The sequence below is a fragment of the Lissotriton helveticus genome, chromosome 7 (assembly GCF_964261635.1).
Source record: "Lissotriton helveticus chromosome 7, aLisHel1.1, whole genome shotgun sequence".
Lineage (NCBI taxonomy): Eukaryota > Metazoa > Chordata > Amphibia > Caudata > Salamandridae > Lissotriton > Lissotriton helveticus.
This window is the reverse complement of record NC_136068.1, coordinates 767,039,129-767,058,618: the sequence shown is the minus strand read 5'-3', so window position 1 is coordinate 767,058,618 and position 19,490 is coordinate 767,039,129. Positions and strand designations below refer to the sequence as shown.

Genomic DNA, 19,490 nt, shown 5'->3' with positions numbered 1-19,490 from the left:
AAAACAAGGTAATTGAAAACAGAAATATTTGTCAAAAGAAATACCTAAAACTAAGGCAACTGAAGTTTCTGCTCACATTTTATAAAGTATGGTGTTTGTCATTCCAAACTGTGTTATTACTTTAGCAATACAAGCGATTCCCTATTCTCTAATTATTGAAATAAGATTAACAGTCGCACTGATATCCCTGAACTCCTGGCCGAACCTTTGGGACACATTCCACCAGGTCTGACATTGTGGATTTATTACCAGAATCAACCACGGTATTACCCGATGTCGTGTAAAAAATAACTCGCAATGCAGATTAGGGCAGAAAATCCTGTTTGAAAACAACTAAAGGAAAACATTGATTATTGAACCTACTGTACCATTTATATAGAGGCAACACCGTTGCCAACTGCAAGGCTCAGATGACAAGTGTCTTGTACCAATTGCAGGTTACATAATCCCACCTGAAGATGTCACAAGCTTTACAAGGTTTTCCACAAGTACCAGTAATAATGTAGAGTTCAACATAAAATTGGTGGTTTACAGCCAATTCCTGATAAGCAGTCTCCTATTTAGTGCTCAGTATACCACAATGACACTGAAATGTAAATCCCCTCTCCTCAAATCTAGGTAAATGTGAGTGGGCAAGATCTGGGAGGAGGGGTAGAGTGTTTGCAAGACCTTTGGTTTTAGTACCTAGAGAAACATTCATATTGAATTCGAATAGTACGCATTAATAAAAATAAAAAGTAATAAAAGTCAATGTACTAAAATAAGGAAACAGAACACTTAATAAAGGTTTGACAGAAATTGTGTTTCTCTTGATGTGAAGGGCATGAAGTGGAGAGGATCCAAACAAACAAAAGCTGTACCGTAACAACACATACCAATTTAGAAAGACAAAACAGAAGAACTGTGCGGCCATCCTTCCTCTTCTATATGCTATTGCGTTTATGTTTGTGATGACCAGTTATTTGACCTCTAAAACGTCCCTGGAGCATGTACAACACCAGTTGAACTTATGTGCACTCGGCTGAACCCAAAACTATTTTCCTTCTTCAATATCGGACATTAGTGTTCTGCATAATCACCATTTTGGGCTAACTATACAGGTACTACATAAAACATCACCCAGGACATAATTTTCACAGCTACTCCAAAATTACTACAACCTCTCTTATCAACCTTACTCTTCATTCCCTTATCGAATCGCGTCACCTCACTTTAAAAACATACACAAAATCCATTGACGTCACACTCAATCAATATTATATTTGGTATCCACTATAAATACTGTTAAACCTTCAGTCTACCAACTACACAACAAATCACTCATCCTACCTCCTGATTTCAGAAGAGCTTTGAAAGCATGCACTTTCCCTGTCAAATGGCCTACTAAAACCATCCTGCTTTCACTGTAAACTATACTGTACGCTCTATGACAACTGATGCTTCAATCCCTAACACCACAATGACACAAAATCTGACTCCACTCAAGAAAGTCCGAGTCATCTTCACTACGACAAACTGTTGTCATGAACCAATTTACTGTCAAGCACTACATGCCAGGTAGAAGCAAGAAAACATACTTCCAAGGAGCATCTGCCCCCTGCAAAAGCAAGACTTCACTCCACACTTACTTGGTAATATTCAACGCATTTGGAATTTCCTACAAACGAAACAATTACTAGACGTCTACTAGTATTTAGATTAGAAATCTTAGTAACTACTGCCTGCCAACTTCTAAAACTACTTTAACTCTTACTTTATACTCCCCGCTCGTTCACATGCCTTTTGCCTCCCCAGCTCAAATACACTTCCTGGTCTTCTTTCACCTAAACTCCATGACACCTGACGTAACTCGCTCTCTCTTATTAGATACAATGTGCTCGATGCCTACAGAAAAAATCTTAAATCACAAAAAGTGAAATGAAGAAATGCAAAACATTTCATACCAAAAGAAAGGATTTAACTAATAAGCATCTTTATCTTGGATCACAAACATAGTTTTTAAGGAGGACACTCCACTATTATCTTTGTGAATGGGGATTTCTGCATGAGGAGCATAAGTCTACAACATGTATCCAAAAGCATTGTTTATAGTCGTGCAATGGATTCCTAGCTACAATTATCATGAATTCTTTGTATGCTCATTTGAACAACTATTTATATTCTATGAGGTAATTGAATTAGCGCAATGCTACATTATATTTTAATTGCCTACTTTGTTTTATTATAAACAAAAACTAATCTGTATGCCAAATTAATTTAAAACTTTGAATTATAAAATATTGTCACAATACTAACGTCCCACAAAATTTCTTACATTGAAGCTGAAAACATACATCGGAAAACCAAGATCGGGAGCTCAATTTTAAAATTTCAGATTCTAAATACATGGAAGTTTCATTGAGGAAACCCAATTCCTTTATCATTTCTCTGAGCAAATGCAAATTAAATGGCATTGCAAAATGTATTAATAAAGAATTGTTATACAGTGCACATTTCCATAAAATGTTTGGGTAAAAGGTTTAAAAATATGCCAGAAGGACAGTTTGGCAATGCCTTTCAAATTTTTGTTCAGGACAGATAATTTCATTGATCCAAAGTGGTGCTCAGCCTCAGTGCAAGCGTATTTTGATGAGATGATACCCAATTATTCTGAGGTGGCAAATTAATTCACACCATCAACCTTTACATGGGTCGCCACGGTCTTCTCCAAGCACTAGCTCAACAGTTAGCAGGCGTGACTTGGCTGTTTCCTACGGGTTTCTTCGGCAGAGAATACAGCTAAGGTAGCAAAGACACTGCACTTGTTAGATATGGATTTAAATTATGGAAAAGTGCATTATATCTTACACTATTTATGTCAAAACTACTACTTGGACGAGGATCACTTAGATGATATTACAAAGAGTTGTGTTGTATTTGCAAAGGTCTTTACTAGAACTCTTTGTTAGCAATGATATAAGATTAGAATTATGATTTTCATACGTAATATTGAAATTAATGAGTTCTATTAACTTCGTGCTTGGAACATACTGTCTCTTTCCATGTTTCGAGAACTGGTATAGCCTATAAAAAAAATCATGGAATTTGTTAATTAAAGCTAATGGTAAAAAAAAATGATTTCAAGAGCACAAAAAGAGGGAAAAAATGCTTAACTTGGCTGGCCAGGTGAATATAAGTGCTACTCACATTTCCAAAATACCAAATATCATGCATCAGAATTTCGAGATGTACTGTTGATCAATAAATGGCTGTCTACTGCCTGTAACGTGTATTGCACAAAACATTCTAAACTTTAACAGCATTTTCCTTGGTATCAGCATAAACTTTAAAATTCCTTGGCTCTGCTATGAACTGTCGGGGTAAGTGGCTGTCCCTATCACTCTTGGCGTACCCCAAGTATTTTACAATATCCTCTTCTCACTTGCGTACATCTTTACATGTCAAAAGAGGCATGCTGTTGTGAACTAGGTTTTCCGAAAGCCAACTGCCTTCCATGTTAACAGGAAAACCTTGTCAAAGAATATCTACCCAGCAGAGGCAGAGAATCCAGAAACAAATGGCGAGCAGGCTAACGATGGGGTCCACTCTCAATAGGGCGTGTCACAGTGACTCGGTGTGGATAGCACTGCTGTAACAAAGGATACCTGCCTGCTGCGCTAGAATGCTGGCTTTCTGCAATAAACGGTGATACATTCCTTCTGCAATAGTTCTAGTTAATCTTTCCTTATCAATGCTATGCTGATACACAATGCATTTGTACAAAAGGGAACAGTCACTTAAAAAAATACTGAACTGAACTGGACTGGAAGACTGGCTGAAAATGTCAAGCGGTGCAAAGAATCACTGGGTATACAGAACAGGTTAACATTTGTCGGCGCCTCCACCAGGGCTTGCTGCCATTTTCTGTTTCTATTGTCTAAATAAGTTTTGGTAGATAACAGGGAAAGAAAACAAAATCTAAACCCTCCAAAAATTGTAAACTGCGAGCAACTGAGGTTATGTGACAATATGGCAGATGATGGACATCGTTTTTATGCCAATTTTCCCTACTTGATGAGCTAGCTTTCTTTTACAGCACAACATTAGGCATCAATTGTTCAGTGGCCTTATTGGGCAAGTAACAAATCAAAGCGTCTTCCTTCTCTTAGACCTTATCTGCGGACAGAGCCATACACAGGAATGGCTGCTGCCTTGGACACTACAAATGCTGGTTGCGTCAGGGTCTTTTTGGCGGCTGCCAGAAGCAGCTGTGCTTTGTAGCTGCTCACACACAAGTGCCTCCTCTGAGTCTTGTAGCTTTGCCTTTCTGGGTAAAACCAGCCTGTCCCTCGAGCTGCTCCTTTCCCTAAGACGTCCAAAGGGGGACCTCATCCTTTTCCTGAGCTTGCTCTCCTGTCCTGCCTGTGGTCTACGCTGCTCTTCCTCCGCCTCTCTCTGCTGCCTGCAGTCTGCGTCCTGCGCTGCTCTGCCTGTGATCTGTTGGATTCTCTTCTGCAAGTATCCCCCACCTATTCCGTAGCTACGGGGGCCGCTGCTCTTGTGGCCTGAGTCGCACGTAAGCAGCGACGAGGATCCCAATGCATCAGACAGGAGTGGGAGACCCGCTGAAAAAACAAATATTAAGGTTTAGATTTAGAAGGGGTCGAAGGCGGTGTACTAAGGCGGAGTGCTTTACATTAGGTAGAAAGGAACACTGTCAACAATGCATTCTACAAAACATCCACAATACCACCATGTTATAACTTGCTACATGCATCACTGGACATACTACAGGGCTCATTAAATATGTCTTAATGCATTTGAGGAACAGAGCCAGACACTGAAACTGCAGCACAGTAAATGGAGCTTAGGGGGTTGCTAGTACACGACAGACTGCTAGAGAAACCTTTACCGAGGAAGAGACATCACCCCTGTGGCCACTGCTGGTTAGTGAATCCACTTGAGGGCTCACCAGCTAGTGGTTAGGCGTAGGAGATTAAAGTTTTGTGTCTCAAGGAGAATCCAAAAAAATGAGACATGTTTAAGGTTAAAAAGGAGTGCAGCATTGCATCGAAAAACCAAAGGCATGGCTATAGTGTAATCAGTATATAAGAATATACAAGTACTAGGAAACAAAATTCACAATTTTGAGACACGCTCATACTTTGCTAACGAAATCTCATACTTCCTCCAAACAAAAACTCAGAGACGAGTGTTGGACCCGAAGTCTGAAGCAGTTCACAAGCTTCAGGAGACATGAAGTGGGAGAGAGGCACACACTGTACACCTTAACTACACATTAGTAAACCATGATGGGTGGACCTATCATCTTATCGGGCTGAAATATCCACTCGCCAAGAAGCAATCTCCGGTGTCATCAGACACCACGCCAACCATGCAGGGATTTCCTCAGAATTCACTGTAGAAAATTGGCTCATTTAAGACAACTTTAAAAAAAAATGTATTTACACCTTGTACCAGGAAACTGAAGACGACATTTGAATCCTTTCCCGTACCTTTATGTGGGGAGTTCTGGGGTGATCCAGGAGGGCTGGAGTGCAGGGATGACACCATGGATATGGTGTCCTCCGACTGTCTTTTCCCGCTACTGTCCTCTGCCAAAAGTGATGATTTCTGCGGCGAACCTGTACCTGAGGTGGAAACAATGCCAGAAGCCATTCAAACGAGGGTCAACTGTTTTTATAGTACATAAGCCTCTTTTTCCACTAATGATTTTTTAAAGTTTAGCCCTATGAAACCCTACGTGCTATAGTATTTCAAGTGTGTTCCTCTAACAAGAGCCATTAGCGCCCTTTTATCGCTGCTATGTAGTATCAGCTTATTGGGATTTACAATTATACACTTCATGGCATAACTGGGATGTCAGGTGCGACTTTACCAAGGACATACATCATCTATTACAACCCAGGAGCCACAAATAATGACACTTTTATTTTAATATGCAAGCGGACACAGGAAAAATGGGCCTGTTCTGTGTGCAATCGAACAGTGGCATCTTGATTTTGACATTGCATTTAATGTGCTTTCGAATATCAATAGCTTGTGAGCATTCTTTATATATATATATATATATATATTTCATCTCTGTATACTCGCTACAATGATATACAAATGCGGGCAGTGGTACTTAAGGTTTGAATAACTTACAGACATTTCTTGTCTGTATCTTCTCTGCAAGGATATCTGGCTGCTGGCCGTGGCAGGTCGCCCTCTGTATCAACGGTTTATAAATCACTGTATCACTAGTGTATGTAAACACAGCCGCATTTCTTCTCGGGTGAGGACCATAAGCGCGAAGCACTGTGGCCGACTTTCCTTTCCATGTAACCTGCTTGAGGACTTTTTTCTTTGCGGGCTGTGGTGTTTATCCTCCTCGGTCTGTCAATGGTGCATTGATTAAGAGCATGGGCAGTGCACAGCTAGCCATTAAGTGTGGGATTTAAGTGTTTTTAGGTTTTGGACAGTAACCATACACACCTTGCAAGTACGTTTTTTTTCTCCAGGAAAAAACATGTGCAAGCAACACACAAAAGCAAAAATTTGTATTTTTAAGACGAACCTGCAACTTACAAGTGGGGTTTTCTAATGAGCTTTTCCAGACACGTCGTCTCTTCTCCGAAATATCCTATTTGTAAAGCTCATACCTGAACTGCATAGCGAGCCCATCTATGCACCCATGTATTGTGAACTATTAATGTGTCCCATCACACTGGTTAATCATAATTGATTAAAGTGGGTGCAAAAGCAGAAACGCAGACATTACCCATAAGGTGTTTTAATCTAAAAGGAGGTCAGAATTGGGCTACATTTGTAGGCATAGCTTCCAGCATGAATAAGATAATGCGGTTACCAAAGACGAGCCAGCCACAGGCCTGAGCTCTACTGGCTATAGGGAGATTCAGCAGACACATAGTCCCTCTTCTCAATCCATCTCAACCCCGGAGTCTGCTCTTCTACGGTAGTTAGACAATGTGAAATATGTAAGAGTACAAGGTGTACACAAAGCAGACTCACTACATGCACTGTGGTCCTTGGCTTGGCCTTTCTTCTTGGGGTATAAATTGACCGCTGGCACTTGCAGCACTTGGCTAATTCGGTTTGGCTGATGCAGATGTGTTTTGGCGGCCTGGCCGATAGACCTCATCGGCGCCGGAGACATTTCGAAGGATTTGGCTCCTCTGCGATCACTTGAACTCTTTGTTACTGTATAAAAAAAAAATGGGAAACAAGAAATAAGAGTAGCCATTTAATACCACATACATTGGAACCTTGTCAGCCTCTGCAGGTCCTACATACAAGGGCAGCATTCAAAGAGAGGGACAGAATATTGCTTCTTGCGTGCACAAGTTGTAATTATTGTGACTATAGGGTTAGGGAAGGAGGTACAGACTAAAGGAACTTGGAATCAAGGGAAGGAGCAGTGGAATAAACCCCTCTTCTTCGCAGAAAAGTTTCAACTAACCATCCTCCCAACTCTATCATCACCGATCAACAAAGAAGACTCTCAGAGACCAACTGTTGTGTTCTAATTTGCATTGTTTATGTTAGCCCCTCCTGCACATCATATACACTTCCGCCCTCTCCTGTGAATGCACGCTAAACACACCCTGAACATGCAGAGGCTGGTAGAAAATATGGACATTGACAAGTGTGTGTTTGGCTGATGCCCCACTAGCAGTCAATAACTGGATTCCCAGAAACTACTTGAAACTCAACAAGACACTTTGCAGGCTTAATAACTTGGTGAACTCTCTCTACATACTGCTGACAACAAGGTTAGGAACATCCACGTCATCAAGGAAACAGTAGCCTCAGGAATACTTCAGGTAAATTAAGTAATTAAATAACCTTTCCATACACTCAGGCCCTCGGGTCGCAAATTCCCTTTTCCCGTGAGAATCAGAAATTACACACAGTGAGGGTATTTTCTGAAGCAATTTTCCGTAGGGAATGATGACCTGCTGCGAAGAAGGGGGGACATTTTAGAGCCCCTTTCCTCACCGTCTCCCCTTTAGGGATTGCGATGCGCCACGTGCTCTGGGAGAATGCACATAAGAGCCCCAAACAAGAGAGGGCATGTTGCCGGCACCAGGCAAAGCTAGTTTTTGTATTCTGTCCATTCGCATGTTACATGCTTTTATGTGCTCAGTCAGTGGCTCTTTGCTCTGTCTGGAAGAAAGCTGCGGGTTATGTCTAGTTCTTTAGTCGGTACAATTCTACTGAATTATTCCTAAAAGTGATCTTTCATGACTGGGGTCACGGACACTAACCTTGCTTCGCTCCATACTTTAGAGGCGGCTACGAGCACGGCTCAGCTGGTTGAATTATGCTAATGGAGGCCACTGGCCAGTACCAATGACAATGAGATATTTCAGCACGAGGGGGCGTCCCTGCTCAAGCACGTCCATTATCAACTCGTGAGAACCCCCGGTTTTAGGTATAGGCACCTTAAAGGTAGCCCCTTTGTACGTACGATCTTGCGCAGTTTACTTCACTCGGGACGAAGCAATCACCTGTCACCACAAATGTCCCGTGGCAGGCAGAGCCCTCCATCCAACAAAACCAAGAAACCTCCAGTGCGCAGACGCCCAGTTATCAGCTGCCAACCAGGCACCCTTTAAACGACCGACTTAAAACACGTTTACCTATGACACAGAAGTGCAAGGGAAGGATAGCGACCATGTACAGTACTGTAAAGCATATTTACAATTGCCAGGTTCTGGAAACTCGTTCAAAAACATCACCAAGGAAGTCTCAAGCACAATAAGGGGACGCGGAGCTTGCGCAACATATATCATCGCCAGAAGAGAGAAAATGGTAGAGTTTGAGGTCTTTGGGGGTCTAGTTGACGATGGGGATCCGAGCAGGACCGCTGCAAGCTTGAAACGTCCGTACGGAGCACTGATTTACACAAGAACCTGAAAAGAATGGCGTTTGGACGTGAACATCCGACAAATAATACGTACACCTATATAATTCGTGAATATAAATATAGCAAGCAAGACAGTCACATTTTACTAACGTTTTCTTTGATGTTGCCATTGTCTATTATTTCTTAACTCTGTAGAAAGAGCATTTTTTAACGCAATAATATAAAATGACCACATAATTATCATTTAAGAAAACAACGTCTCCAGATGAAAACCTGTATCCTGTACATCTCTAAACTGTCGCTAGGTGGTGCACTTCCCCTCTGGTTGAATTTACAATTGACGAGCTACAGCTCTCAAAAATGAATAACCTAAGCATCAATGCAATAAACTATGTATGAGAAAAACATGGCATTTTAAATATATTTCTGTTTTACAATTAAACGTGAAACACGACTCTGTAATCGGTTTGGATGTATTTTTTTTTTAACTTAGCAATGCAAAGTATTAAAGTATTGATAGGACCAAAATTCAATTTGGTGTGTGCAGGTGAAATCGAGTCAAACCTGACAAAACCAAGTAACATCCACTTTCTAAAATGCGCCTGTGCAAAGTTACTCCAGGTTATTCAACTCGATATTCCTATATAGATATGAGCAGAGTCCATCCCAAGTGGTTCCACTTGTGCGTAAAGTGTGACAGAATAAAAATCGAACTTCAATGAAACGATGGACCAGATTATACAGGGCAAGTCGGTTCAAATAGTAGGAACCCTATATGTCCAAAATTCGAACAACAGGGTGAGCATCCAGAGACAAATGTACTTCAAATTGCAGATATTCATACGAGTCTAAACTTGTCGATGGAAGAATCAATAATATTGATTATCAGTATAAGCGGGCCATCTACCAATGTAAAGAAGGCTATGATAAGCCACAAATGTTCAAGTTGAGTCAACCTACACCGGAAACAGCGCCCTTATCCACAATAAGGAAGTGGATACAGGCGCTATTTCCGGTGTAGGTTGCAATTTGAAGTACAATTGTCTCTGGATACTCACCCTGTTTTTGTTCGAATTTTGGACATTCAGTGTTTCTACTATTTGAACTGCTGGCCCTGCAGTTCGGTTTTTATTCAGTCACACTTTACGCACAAGTGGAACCACGTTGGATGTTTTCATGTGGGATGAACTCTGCTCATATCTATATTGGAATATTGAGTTGAATAACCAGGAGTAACTTTGCACAGGCGCATTTTAGAAATTGGATGTTACTTGGTTTCGTCAGATTTGACTCAATTTCACCTGGACACACCAAACTGCATTTTGGTCCTTTCAATACTTTATTCGCCCTGATGAAGTTTCCATAACAGAAACGCAACTCGTTGGCTGTTCTATTTCAACCATATAAAGAAGAATACTGAAAAAGATTACATTGGCTATTCTGTGACTTCATCTCAGACGTAAATAATTCAAAAGTCGTCTACAGTGGTCGGGCATATCAACTTTCAGATAAAAATCAATTTTGCTTGAGGATTTTACCAAAAAATAACACACAAGGGAACTTTTAGATGATGCACTATTCGCCCTTTTTTCCTGAAACTTACAATAAAAAGCTTGTTTGACCCACAATATATCGGATTTAGTGGGTCTGCTGGGTCAGAAAAGAGATCGGATCTGCCAAGGTCATTCAGAATACATTTGATATAGTTCAGCCATGGAACATGCTGCCTGTAATCCAGATCCAGGCAATCTCTTAAAATCTACTATTAAAAACGAGTTCCCCTTTAAGCCAGACCTATAACCACAGTAACAAGCATTTACAATGCAATGCTTTCGCCTTTGGAAAAGTTAGAGCTATTGGCATTGTAAATGACAAAATTTGTATTTATGTGTTGGTTTTAAAAACAGATAAATAAATGGCATTGTCATTTACATTGCCATTAGCTTAATCTCTGCAGTCACTCTGCAGTCCCTAGCACTCCATAGTCACTCTGCACAAACAATACGTGTGCTCCTCTGCATGTGTAAATGATTCTGCATTTCCTTGTCCAGTGTGGGTCTATTTCTGCATGTGTAGGTCTGCGAGCCTCGCTCTGCTGCATCGGTGTACCACACATGTCTTTTTTTATGCGTAATAACTGTTTTTCAATGATTATAGCCCACTGTACAGGTACATGTGCTAAATGCAGTGTTAAAAGTTTGTCTAGTCTCGGTATTACCAAGGGACTGAAACTAATCCTCTAGCAAACCCCTATTAAATGTGGAATAGCATTGGAAATCCGTATTTGCATACCAATTTATGCATATAATTCCTAATGTCAGGGCCTCTGTGGGGGAAAAAAACCCTAGGTTTAACCTGATGAATTTACCACCAGCATTACACGGGCTAATTTTGCCAGCAGTAATGCCATATATGAAATTACCACATGCCTCGCATTAATATTTTGAGCGGAAACTCCTGTTTCTGCCCAAATCAAGGTAAGAAGCTACTCATAATGAAGCCCAACATAAAAAAGCTTGTGTAAAACACTGTTTGGGCCACGTTTCCACTTTGCATACGACTCAGCATGAAGACTTGATAGCCCCAGCCTCAAGGCGACTATGCACGAGTATTTTTTGAGCCCGAGAACAATGATTAGCCTTAAATGATAGACAGGTAGAGACGATAGAAGACAGGTATAGATTAGGAGCAAGAAAAAACGGGTGTAGAGCGAGAGGCCCAAACCTGGACCCAAAAGCAAATCTCAAGATAGATCAAGAAGGTTCAGAGGGTCTCTTTTAGAGTACTGCATCAGCCGTTTGAGGTAATACCGAAGTACAAACGCTTACCTCTCGTTCCATCACCGCCATTTTTTTAAGGTTTTAACGGGGAACAAATGAGTACAAATATGCAGCAAGTATCATTCAGCATTCTCTGCCTCATTTTTTGCTCAAATTCCTAAATCCAACTGTCATCCAGTGGCAATTGAATGTGGTAATGTTCTGAAGGGATTTTATTAAAATGGGGACGAGAGACAGACGGAAATAATAACGTTTACCAAAGATAGAAACAAAAAAAAGACGAACAAAGTGCAATATCATGGTGTACATGGAGAGCGTGAACCACAAACACGCCAAACACAGCAAGACAATACACACGCCCGGAACGCCTAGGCTTCCATTCACCCTGCTAGATCTTCCCCAAATCTCTGGCACTGTAAACAGTGCCTGTCTGTCATGCGTGCCTACTCCCCTGTGATGCCTGACCCTGCTGAGAGGGATAATCTGCCTTCCTGCGGCAACCCCGCCCGCAGTGGTCCGGTGAAGGATTACACCCCCTCCAGGTGCACAGAGGTAAACCTCGCCTGCAGCGGGAGGAGGTAAGAGCCCCCCTGGTGGCCGCCCCTGCTCCGGAGGCAGCGCGGTGTCACCACCAGGTCCCGTGCAGGCCTCAGCGCTGGGACCGGGTCACCCCTGACTCAGGCAAGGAGACCTCTGACCTCAGCGAGCCCGAGCTGTCAATCATCTCCGCTGCAATCCATGTCTGCCTCTGCCTGAGGCCCAACTGCTGCATCCTAATGAAGAGGCAGAGATTTCCATTCTCCGAGAGACAGAGGTTTAACTTCATCCTACGGCTGCCATTAACCCTCTCAGTGCAGCAACGAGCGCCAGTGCGTGTGCCGCCAGGAGAGATCGACCCGCCCGCCCCAGCTCCACGAAAAAATGTCGCCTGCATAGCCGAGAAAAAAAAAAAAAACAACCGCCCACCGCCGCATGACGTAGGGAAAGGGGTGGGATGAGTAAAAATCGCGGGAACGCCCACAAATCTGCTCCGGCAATGACAGGCAGATCTGTCTTCCAATGGCTAGCCTCCATTTATGGAAGACAGAGGCGGGAGAAAGCTCCATACTTGTTTACAAAAGTTTTCGCCTGCGCGATACTGCTTGCGCAGTAAACGCCAGGCGAAACCTAATAAAGGACGGATTTGAATGCAGTCTGAAGCATAACCTACACCCAATTCCTCATGAACAATCTCTGAAAGTAAACATTGGGGAAGCCTCAAAACCCTTCTCAGAAATGTATTTTCAACCACCTGGATAAAATAGCCAACCTTATATCCCCAAATCTCTAAGCCAAAACTCACTGTCAAGATGCATTTAGCTTTATAAAGGTCAATGTTTGCCATATTGCGAGTATGGCCAAGCTGTCTAGAAAACTTGTCAATACTACAGGCTACTCCGTTAAGACTGTACATGGGCTTTAGTCAGAGTGTGCCAGATCAATTTAGTATCTAACAGCATGCCTAGGAAACCGAATTGATCAGTTCTGCCTATTTAGCGGTCCTTTATCGAGTATCTTTTCGCCTTGGGTTTCATCCGGGCAAAGACCATAGCATATGATTTGGAGAAATTATTTTTCAGGCCCAAACTATCCGGTAAAACGGTCTAACAGATGCTAAAGGCTGATGGCCTTACGTGCTTAAAGAACTGTGTCATCCTCATATAAGAAGGCTGGGACTAATCTGTCACCAGCCTTGGGGACATCCTTACACTGTTCCAATAAAAACGGGTCTAATTGGTTAATATATAGAATAAAAAGCCAAGGTGCTAATATGGAACCCTGTCATACTCCCCTGGCCAGCTTTAAGTGCGGGCCTCACGCCCCATTAGGACCAAACCTTACGGAGGCCTCAAGCCCCCTGTGCAAATTGTGCAGTAAAGTGACAAGTGCATTGTCCACCCACATGGACTCCAGCACAGCCCAGAGCTTCGATTTGTTAACCGTGTCAAAGGCTGTACTCCGGTGCATGAAGGCCAGATGGATGGAACCTTTCTTAACAGTGGTATACTTAATAATTAATAGAGGTTCAGATTCTGTTCAATCGTCCCCCAACACGAAGCAGTATTGTATAGCTGACAGTCTGTTACGCTCCTCTGCCCACACTGTCTGCCGATTCAGCAGGACACGACCAACGATTTTTACTTCCAGATCCAAACGGAGAAATGGGCTTACAGCAGGCTGGATCGACTCTACGCCCCTTTTGATAAATCGGAACAATCACCGACTTTTGCCAGGATGAAGGAATTTGACTGCGAGCTGCCGCATTTAAGTGTTGTGTGATAACAGGGACGTAAAATTGAGCAACAATCCTGCAAAGACTGGTTAGATGTCACCTCTAGGGGAGACCTAATGCGCGGAGGTGGGTAAAAGAAACTCAAGAGATGGAGTAGAATGTCAGTTCTGATTGAAAAGCTAGGCCGGCTGTTAAATACGATCTGCTCCACCATCATGGAATTTCTAAAATTGCCCACAATGCAATCACCTGAACCGGATTTAGAAGAATCCCTATTCCATCCCACCTTGCGTGCCACAATGATCTCTTTGAATAGGACTGAAGGTAACAGACTCATCTGATTCGAGATCCAGTGGGTCACCTTATTTTTAATCATACTTTAGTTTTCTTCCACCCCCTCTTTGAGGGGTGGCACATTCACTAAAATAAGAACATGGGGTGTTGAGGAAGGGTGTAATTGCAGGACAAACTTTGAAGGATCTAAGGCGCGAGTACTAGACACGTGGGCCTGTGCAGGATGGCTGTTAGAATTATGGGAGGAACCTCCTCTATTAGGTACAGAAGCATTAGGAACTACAGGGACTCCATTGGGAATATTAATAGCAATAGACAATTTGCTCCCTGTGTTAGGCAGGATGTTAAAACAATTGGCGCCCTCCTGGGTGCTCTGCAAGGGGGCATCACAACAACTATTCCGATCAACAGGAGCTAAAAGGGCTCTTTGGGCTGGACCATGATGTGGCCTGGTGTGCAGTGGATTAGAAACTTGTGGTGGAAGGCTAGGAGGTGGTATCAAATGGCAAATTCTATGCTCCAGGTTCTCCAATAGGTTGACTTTATTGCCCAGGCCCAATTCCAATTTCCCCAACCTCTCCTCCAAGCTGAATATACGTGCACAAAGGGACTCAAAAGTCCAACAATTATTTAAGGCTCTATTATGCAAGACAGTTTGGGTACTGCCTGAGTCCACAGGGGCTGAGTCCAAATCAATTGGCTTCTTGCTTTTCCTCCCACCTTTTTTCCCCCGACGGGTGTCTGGATCATTGATACAGGAGTCTTATTCTTTCGTTTCACAATCACTTCTAGGACAACAGCCTGAATGGGACCGTTTATAGTATGAGACTTAAACTTTAATTCTAGTGAAGGTGCCTCTTCCATGGGCTTTCTTACAAGAAGAACATTTGAAATAGCCTTAGCAGTTAAACTCGGGGGCTGAACCTCAGCACAAGTAGCCACGCTATTAATGTTCATGAGGAAGGAGAGCCGTTTTCTTTCTTTTTTTTTCAACAGATTTTTTTTATAGCACAAACTTGACCCAGTATCGGATATCAGAGCGCTTTACCTAGCACCAGTTGCGTTACATGAGGACAAATTCATTTTTGTTAGGAGATGAAGTGATTTGCCAGAATCACGGGATTTTCAGCATCATTGCCGAGACTCAAACCCGATTCCCCAGATTCGAGGTCGACCACCCAAGCTGTGACGGCCAACTCCTCTCCATTCACCTTCTGCATTATTTATTCGATATAACCCTAACAGCAATATTATGGAAAGTCAGGATAGAGTACTGAGTTCTGTGCCTTTTATCCACCATGTTCACCACATTCCCCTTTCTTTTGCCCACATAGATGACTGTCAGAGAAGAGAAGACTGCTGACTATCAAGATCACCTTGCAGACAAGCCGCAGGCAGGTTAATCACAGAGGATATAACTCAGCCCAAACAACCGTTATAAGAGGGGTGGCCCAGCCCAGCCGGGCGCAGACAGGCCCACCCTCGCTCGGGGCGCATCCCGCACTGCGGGAAACCGTCTGCGTTCTTAAAGTGCGATTGACTGAGTCAAGGATCTCCAGTGAGCAAGGGAAGCTAGGGGGCGATGTCCTACCCCAGTCTGGGCCAACAAATCAGGTGCAGGCAAATGTGGGCAGGGAAACACGCTTCAAAACCTCAAACTTGGAAAAAAACATTACTGGGATTTGGCAGGGATCTCAAATCATGTATTCCTAGCTGCATCCCACAAAGAAACAACCAGTATAAATGTACTTCAAGGCCCCTAATTCATCTTACGTCAGGCATGCAGGTATCCAATTTTTCTCAAACGAATAGATGGGAGGTACCTACTTTGGAACATGTTTTAGGTCTAAAGCATAAAGACAACAAATACAAGCTAATTCCCTTGACAGTCTCTGCTCAGCCTACAATGTAGTCAATAATAAACCCAAGGAGCTGCTAGGCGGGCTCGGGGTTTTTTGTTGTGGACACCTGGAAGAATGAGTGTCAGTTTCAATCGAGCACTTTCCTTGTAGTTTCATCTGAAAGTAACATTTGCATATGTCTCATTAGGTGAGGGATGAGTCACTCCTAAAAGCTTTTTCACATTCATCTCACCGAGTAAACAATTTCAGACGAACTACACAAACGAGGCAAACATAAAGCAACTGAAAATCACACTGCAAAGAGTGAGTTTGCAGAGGATTCTGAAAAAATGCTATTGATTTTAATTTCATTTGTACAAAGAATGTACCAAACACATTTGGGGGACAAGTGCCCCTTTGAACTGGTCGTGAGCTCAACCTGGCTTTTCTCAACCTAATGAAAACATCACTCACAAGTGCTGTAGGAGGCTTCGCACTGCAGGGACATGATCTGGAACTTCTCTTCGTCGGTCTCCACATTCAGGTTGGAAAGATACTGCTTCACTTTCCGGGCCATCTGGGCGTCCTCGTACAACTTCTTGGCGTTGAGAAGGGAGCTGCGCCGGGCGCGTTTCTTGTGGGCGCCTCCTTGCACGTCCAGCATGTTGGAATTGGTGCTGCCCTGGCTCAGGGACCTGCAAGAGTCAAAAAAGGTTCGAGAAACATTAGAGAACCCACAGGAAAGACGAAATGAAGTACCAAAAGCTTAGGTTCATTTCTGCCCTTATTTATGCAGTTAATTCTATTGCAAGCAGAACAGAATTAGTATGGAGGCAAACAGCAGCTGGAGATGCTTTCCTTACAAGTGGATCTGATATTAATGTTTGAAAAATGGGGATGGTTTATATGCTTCTGCCGGGCTGTTATGCTTTGCAACCAGGAAAGGGCAGTGATTAGTTCTAAAGTAAGCAACAATACAATGTGCAACCTGCTCGAAAAAGATTCAAGGTCCATCAAAGACAATCCAGACATCCATTGGTACGGCGACAGTAGGCCGTCTGTACCCGCTGCTGATGCTGCAGATTACATGAATTTACACTGTCGTCATTTGAGGGCAATCCACAAACACAGACAATTCACTTTCACCTACCTGGAAGCCCAGCACTAGTAAAATAAAATAAAAACTCACAACAAAATGAAATTTATCTAAAACATAAAAAAAATATTGATTATAGGCCTGATGGGCTAAAACATTGTTCTCAGAGAAGATATAAGCAGGGAAGATAGGATGCCTCATATTTTGCAGACGCTACATTTCTGTTACTCCTGTTCTTTTACGCTCTATCTTCATTTCACTATGAAATATGTTGCCTCTTCCGAGAGCTTGAGAAAGTAGACCACTTTCATATCTCTGTTGACCTGGTCAGTGTGGAGTGAAGCTGCGTAGTGTTCATTTGCCTCTCCTGATTGTCTCTGAAGGATCTCCTCTGGGTTTGGAGCTAAGGTGAGGGAGGCGGTGTGACCGGACGCGTCTGCACTGCCTCTGATCTCCCACACCAAGCCAGGTCACTACAATTACCACAAACACAGCTCACAACACACATAACCGGATGCCGTACAAGAACAGAGTTCACAGAAAGCGCTGCTCTGTTTTAAATAACCAAGGCAAATACATTATTGTCGACCGGTCCCACAAATATAAAATGGCGTAGCAAGGATGGCAAGGTCAGAAAAGGAAAACAACCATCACAAGGGCTGACTGGCTAGTAAAAAACAGTCTTTACTGAGGTGCAGTGGGCAGGCCTCTCACAGCGGCAAGCCCCCGGTGTTACTGCACTTGTGCCGCTATTGGTGGGTAAGTCCCTACAGACAGAATAACAAGGGAACTAAACAGCTGTAAATGAGGTGGCCAAAAGAAGGAACAAGTGCAAGTAGCTAGAAGCAATCCAGGAGCAGGACATCTCTAGTTGTGTACTGAAGAGGGCGGTAAAATATGTATCAACCTACTGCAGCGGGAGTACACAGATTTGAACAGTGGTCGGGTAGGGCTGTACTAAAGCCGAGAGAGCTGTGGAACCAGGAGACAACTGTGGTGTGCACAACGTGAAAAAGTGAAGGCGCAGCAACCACGTAGGGACAGAGCAAACCTGCAGTAGAAAGTGGTTGGAAAAACAAAGAAGGTAAAAGTTGGAATAACAAAGTAAGATCGATGCACTTTTGTGGGGCAGCGAGGAAAGGAGAGGAATAGATCATCAAGGAGTAAAGTCAATGAGGGGACATAGTGTAAACGAGGCCCCCCTAAGACCATGCCAGCCACAATGACTACAGGCAGAAGGTCTGGGGTGTTTAAATTCTGCCACAAACTGTTTTTTGAGAAACACAAACAAACTGTAAAGAGATAAAAGACGATGGTGAAAATAAAAAGAAGACCCCCACATCTCATCACTGCACTGTGGAGGGGGTAGGCAGGGGGTGGTGGATTTCAGTAGACCAAACAAAAGTATCCTCTCTTTTGAAGACATGCAATAAATGGAGTGGGGAACAGACTACTTAGAAATAAAGACAAATGTGTGTGAGGACGGATTTACAAAAGAAAACAACACGAGTGTTCATCTGGATGGTGGTATCTTGAAAGAAGTGAGCAATACAAGTATTGATTACAGAGAACACATCATGGACGAACGCAGTACTGGGATTGAATACTTGGAAGGAGTAGGAAGTCTCCTTGGCTTCAGCATGAATTACTGCTTCATAGCTACGATAAAGGTCAAGACCCATTATACATACAGCAAGTGGACGTGGACAGGATCAAGAGTACCGAGAGCAGGTGTCTGAGACTGGACTGGCCCAGCCGTGCAGGGTAGCAGATGCATAGAAAATGACCTGGGATGCCTCCAAGACCTATCGGAAGTTGCGACATAAAAACTAAAAGCATGTAAGTCTTAAGCTAGGCATAGCTCAGCTGGAATGTTCTAGCTAGTAAGACACCGGTTGAGAAGAATAAGGAAGCTCTATTCAGAGGCCTGGGAAAGAAAGGGTGGACTCCTGAAAATAATCTCACCAAGAAGGCAATAACTGCAGAGCCATATCTGAGGTCTAAGACTGGAAGAGTGCTTGTATTTAGTTTATCATCAGAAAAGTATCACCGTGGTCATATATGCATCAGCCTTTTCTATTCAAGGGAAATCCAATTTTCTCTTTGCAGCACAGGATTAAAGAGGGCCATATATGGCCTTTGAACAACAAGGCTGCCTGGGCTAGGGGTCATTTCCATTAATTTGTTTCATGTGTTATTAGGAGCTAAGCATAAAAATCAGTAAGAGTCCGAGAATGTATATAACTCCTCAATACAAAACACCATCTCTAATCAAAACGGGCAACTTGCAATTAAGATTTATTTCTCCCAGTAAACTGGATTCTCTATATACTTT

The 19,490-nt window shown here is 42.8% G+C and overlaps 1 protein-coding gene across 6 annotated transcripts in view; it reads right to left on the bottom strand.

Annotated features, from left to right (window-relative positions):
• RAPGEF6 (Rap guanine nucleotide exchange factor 6) overlaps nt 1-19,490 on the bottom strand; it is an 885,786-nt gene that overhangs the window by 26,895 nt on the left and 839,401 nt on the right. For 3 of the 6 annotated variants that reach the window (XM_078653140.1, XM_078653141.1, XM_078653139.1), the window contains 3 exons: nt 16,534-16,754; nt 7,015-7,203; nt 5,496-5,630 (listed from right to left, as the gene is read on the bottom strand). In XM_078653140.1, coding sequence (XP_078509266.1) covers nt 5,496-5,630; nt 7,015-7,203; nt 16,534-16,754 — 545 coding nt within the window. Of the gene's footprint in view, nt 1-3,986; nt 4,605-5,495; nt 5,631-7,014; nt 7,204-16,533; nt 16,755-19,490 lie in introns of those variants that run through there. The other 3 variants (XM_078653136.1, XM_078653138.1, XM_078653142.1) reach the window with 2 other exon arrangements.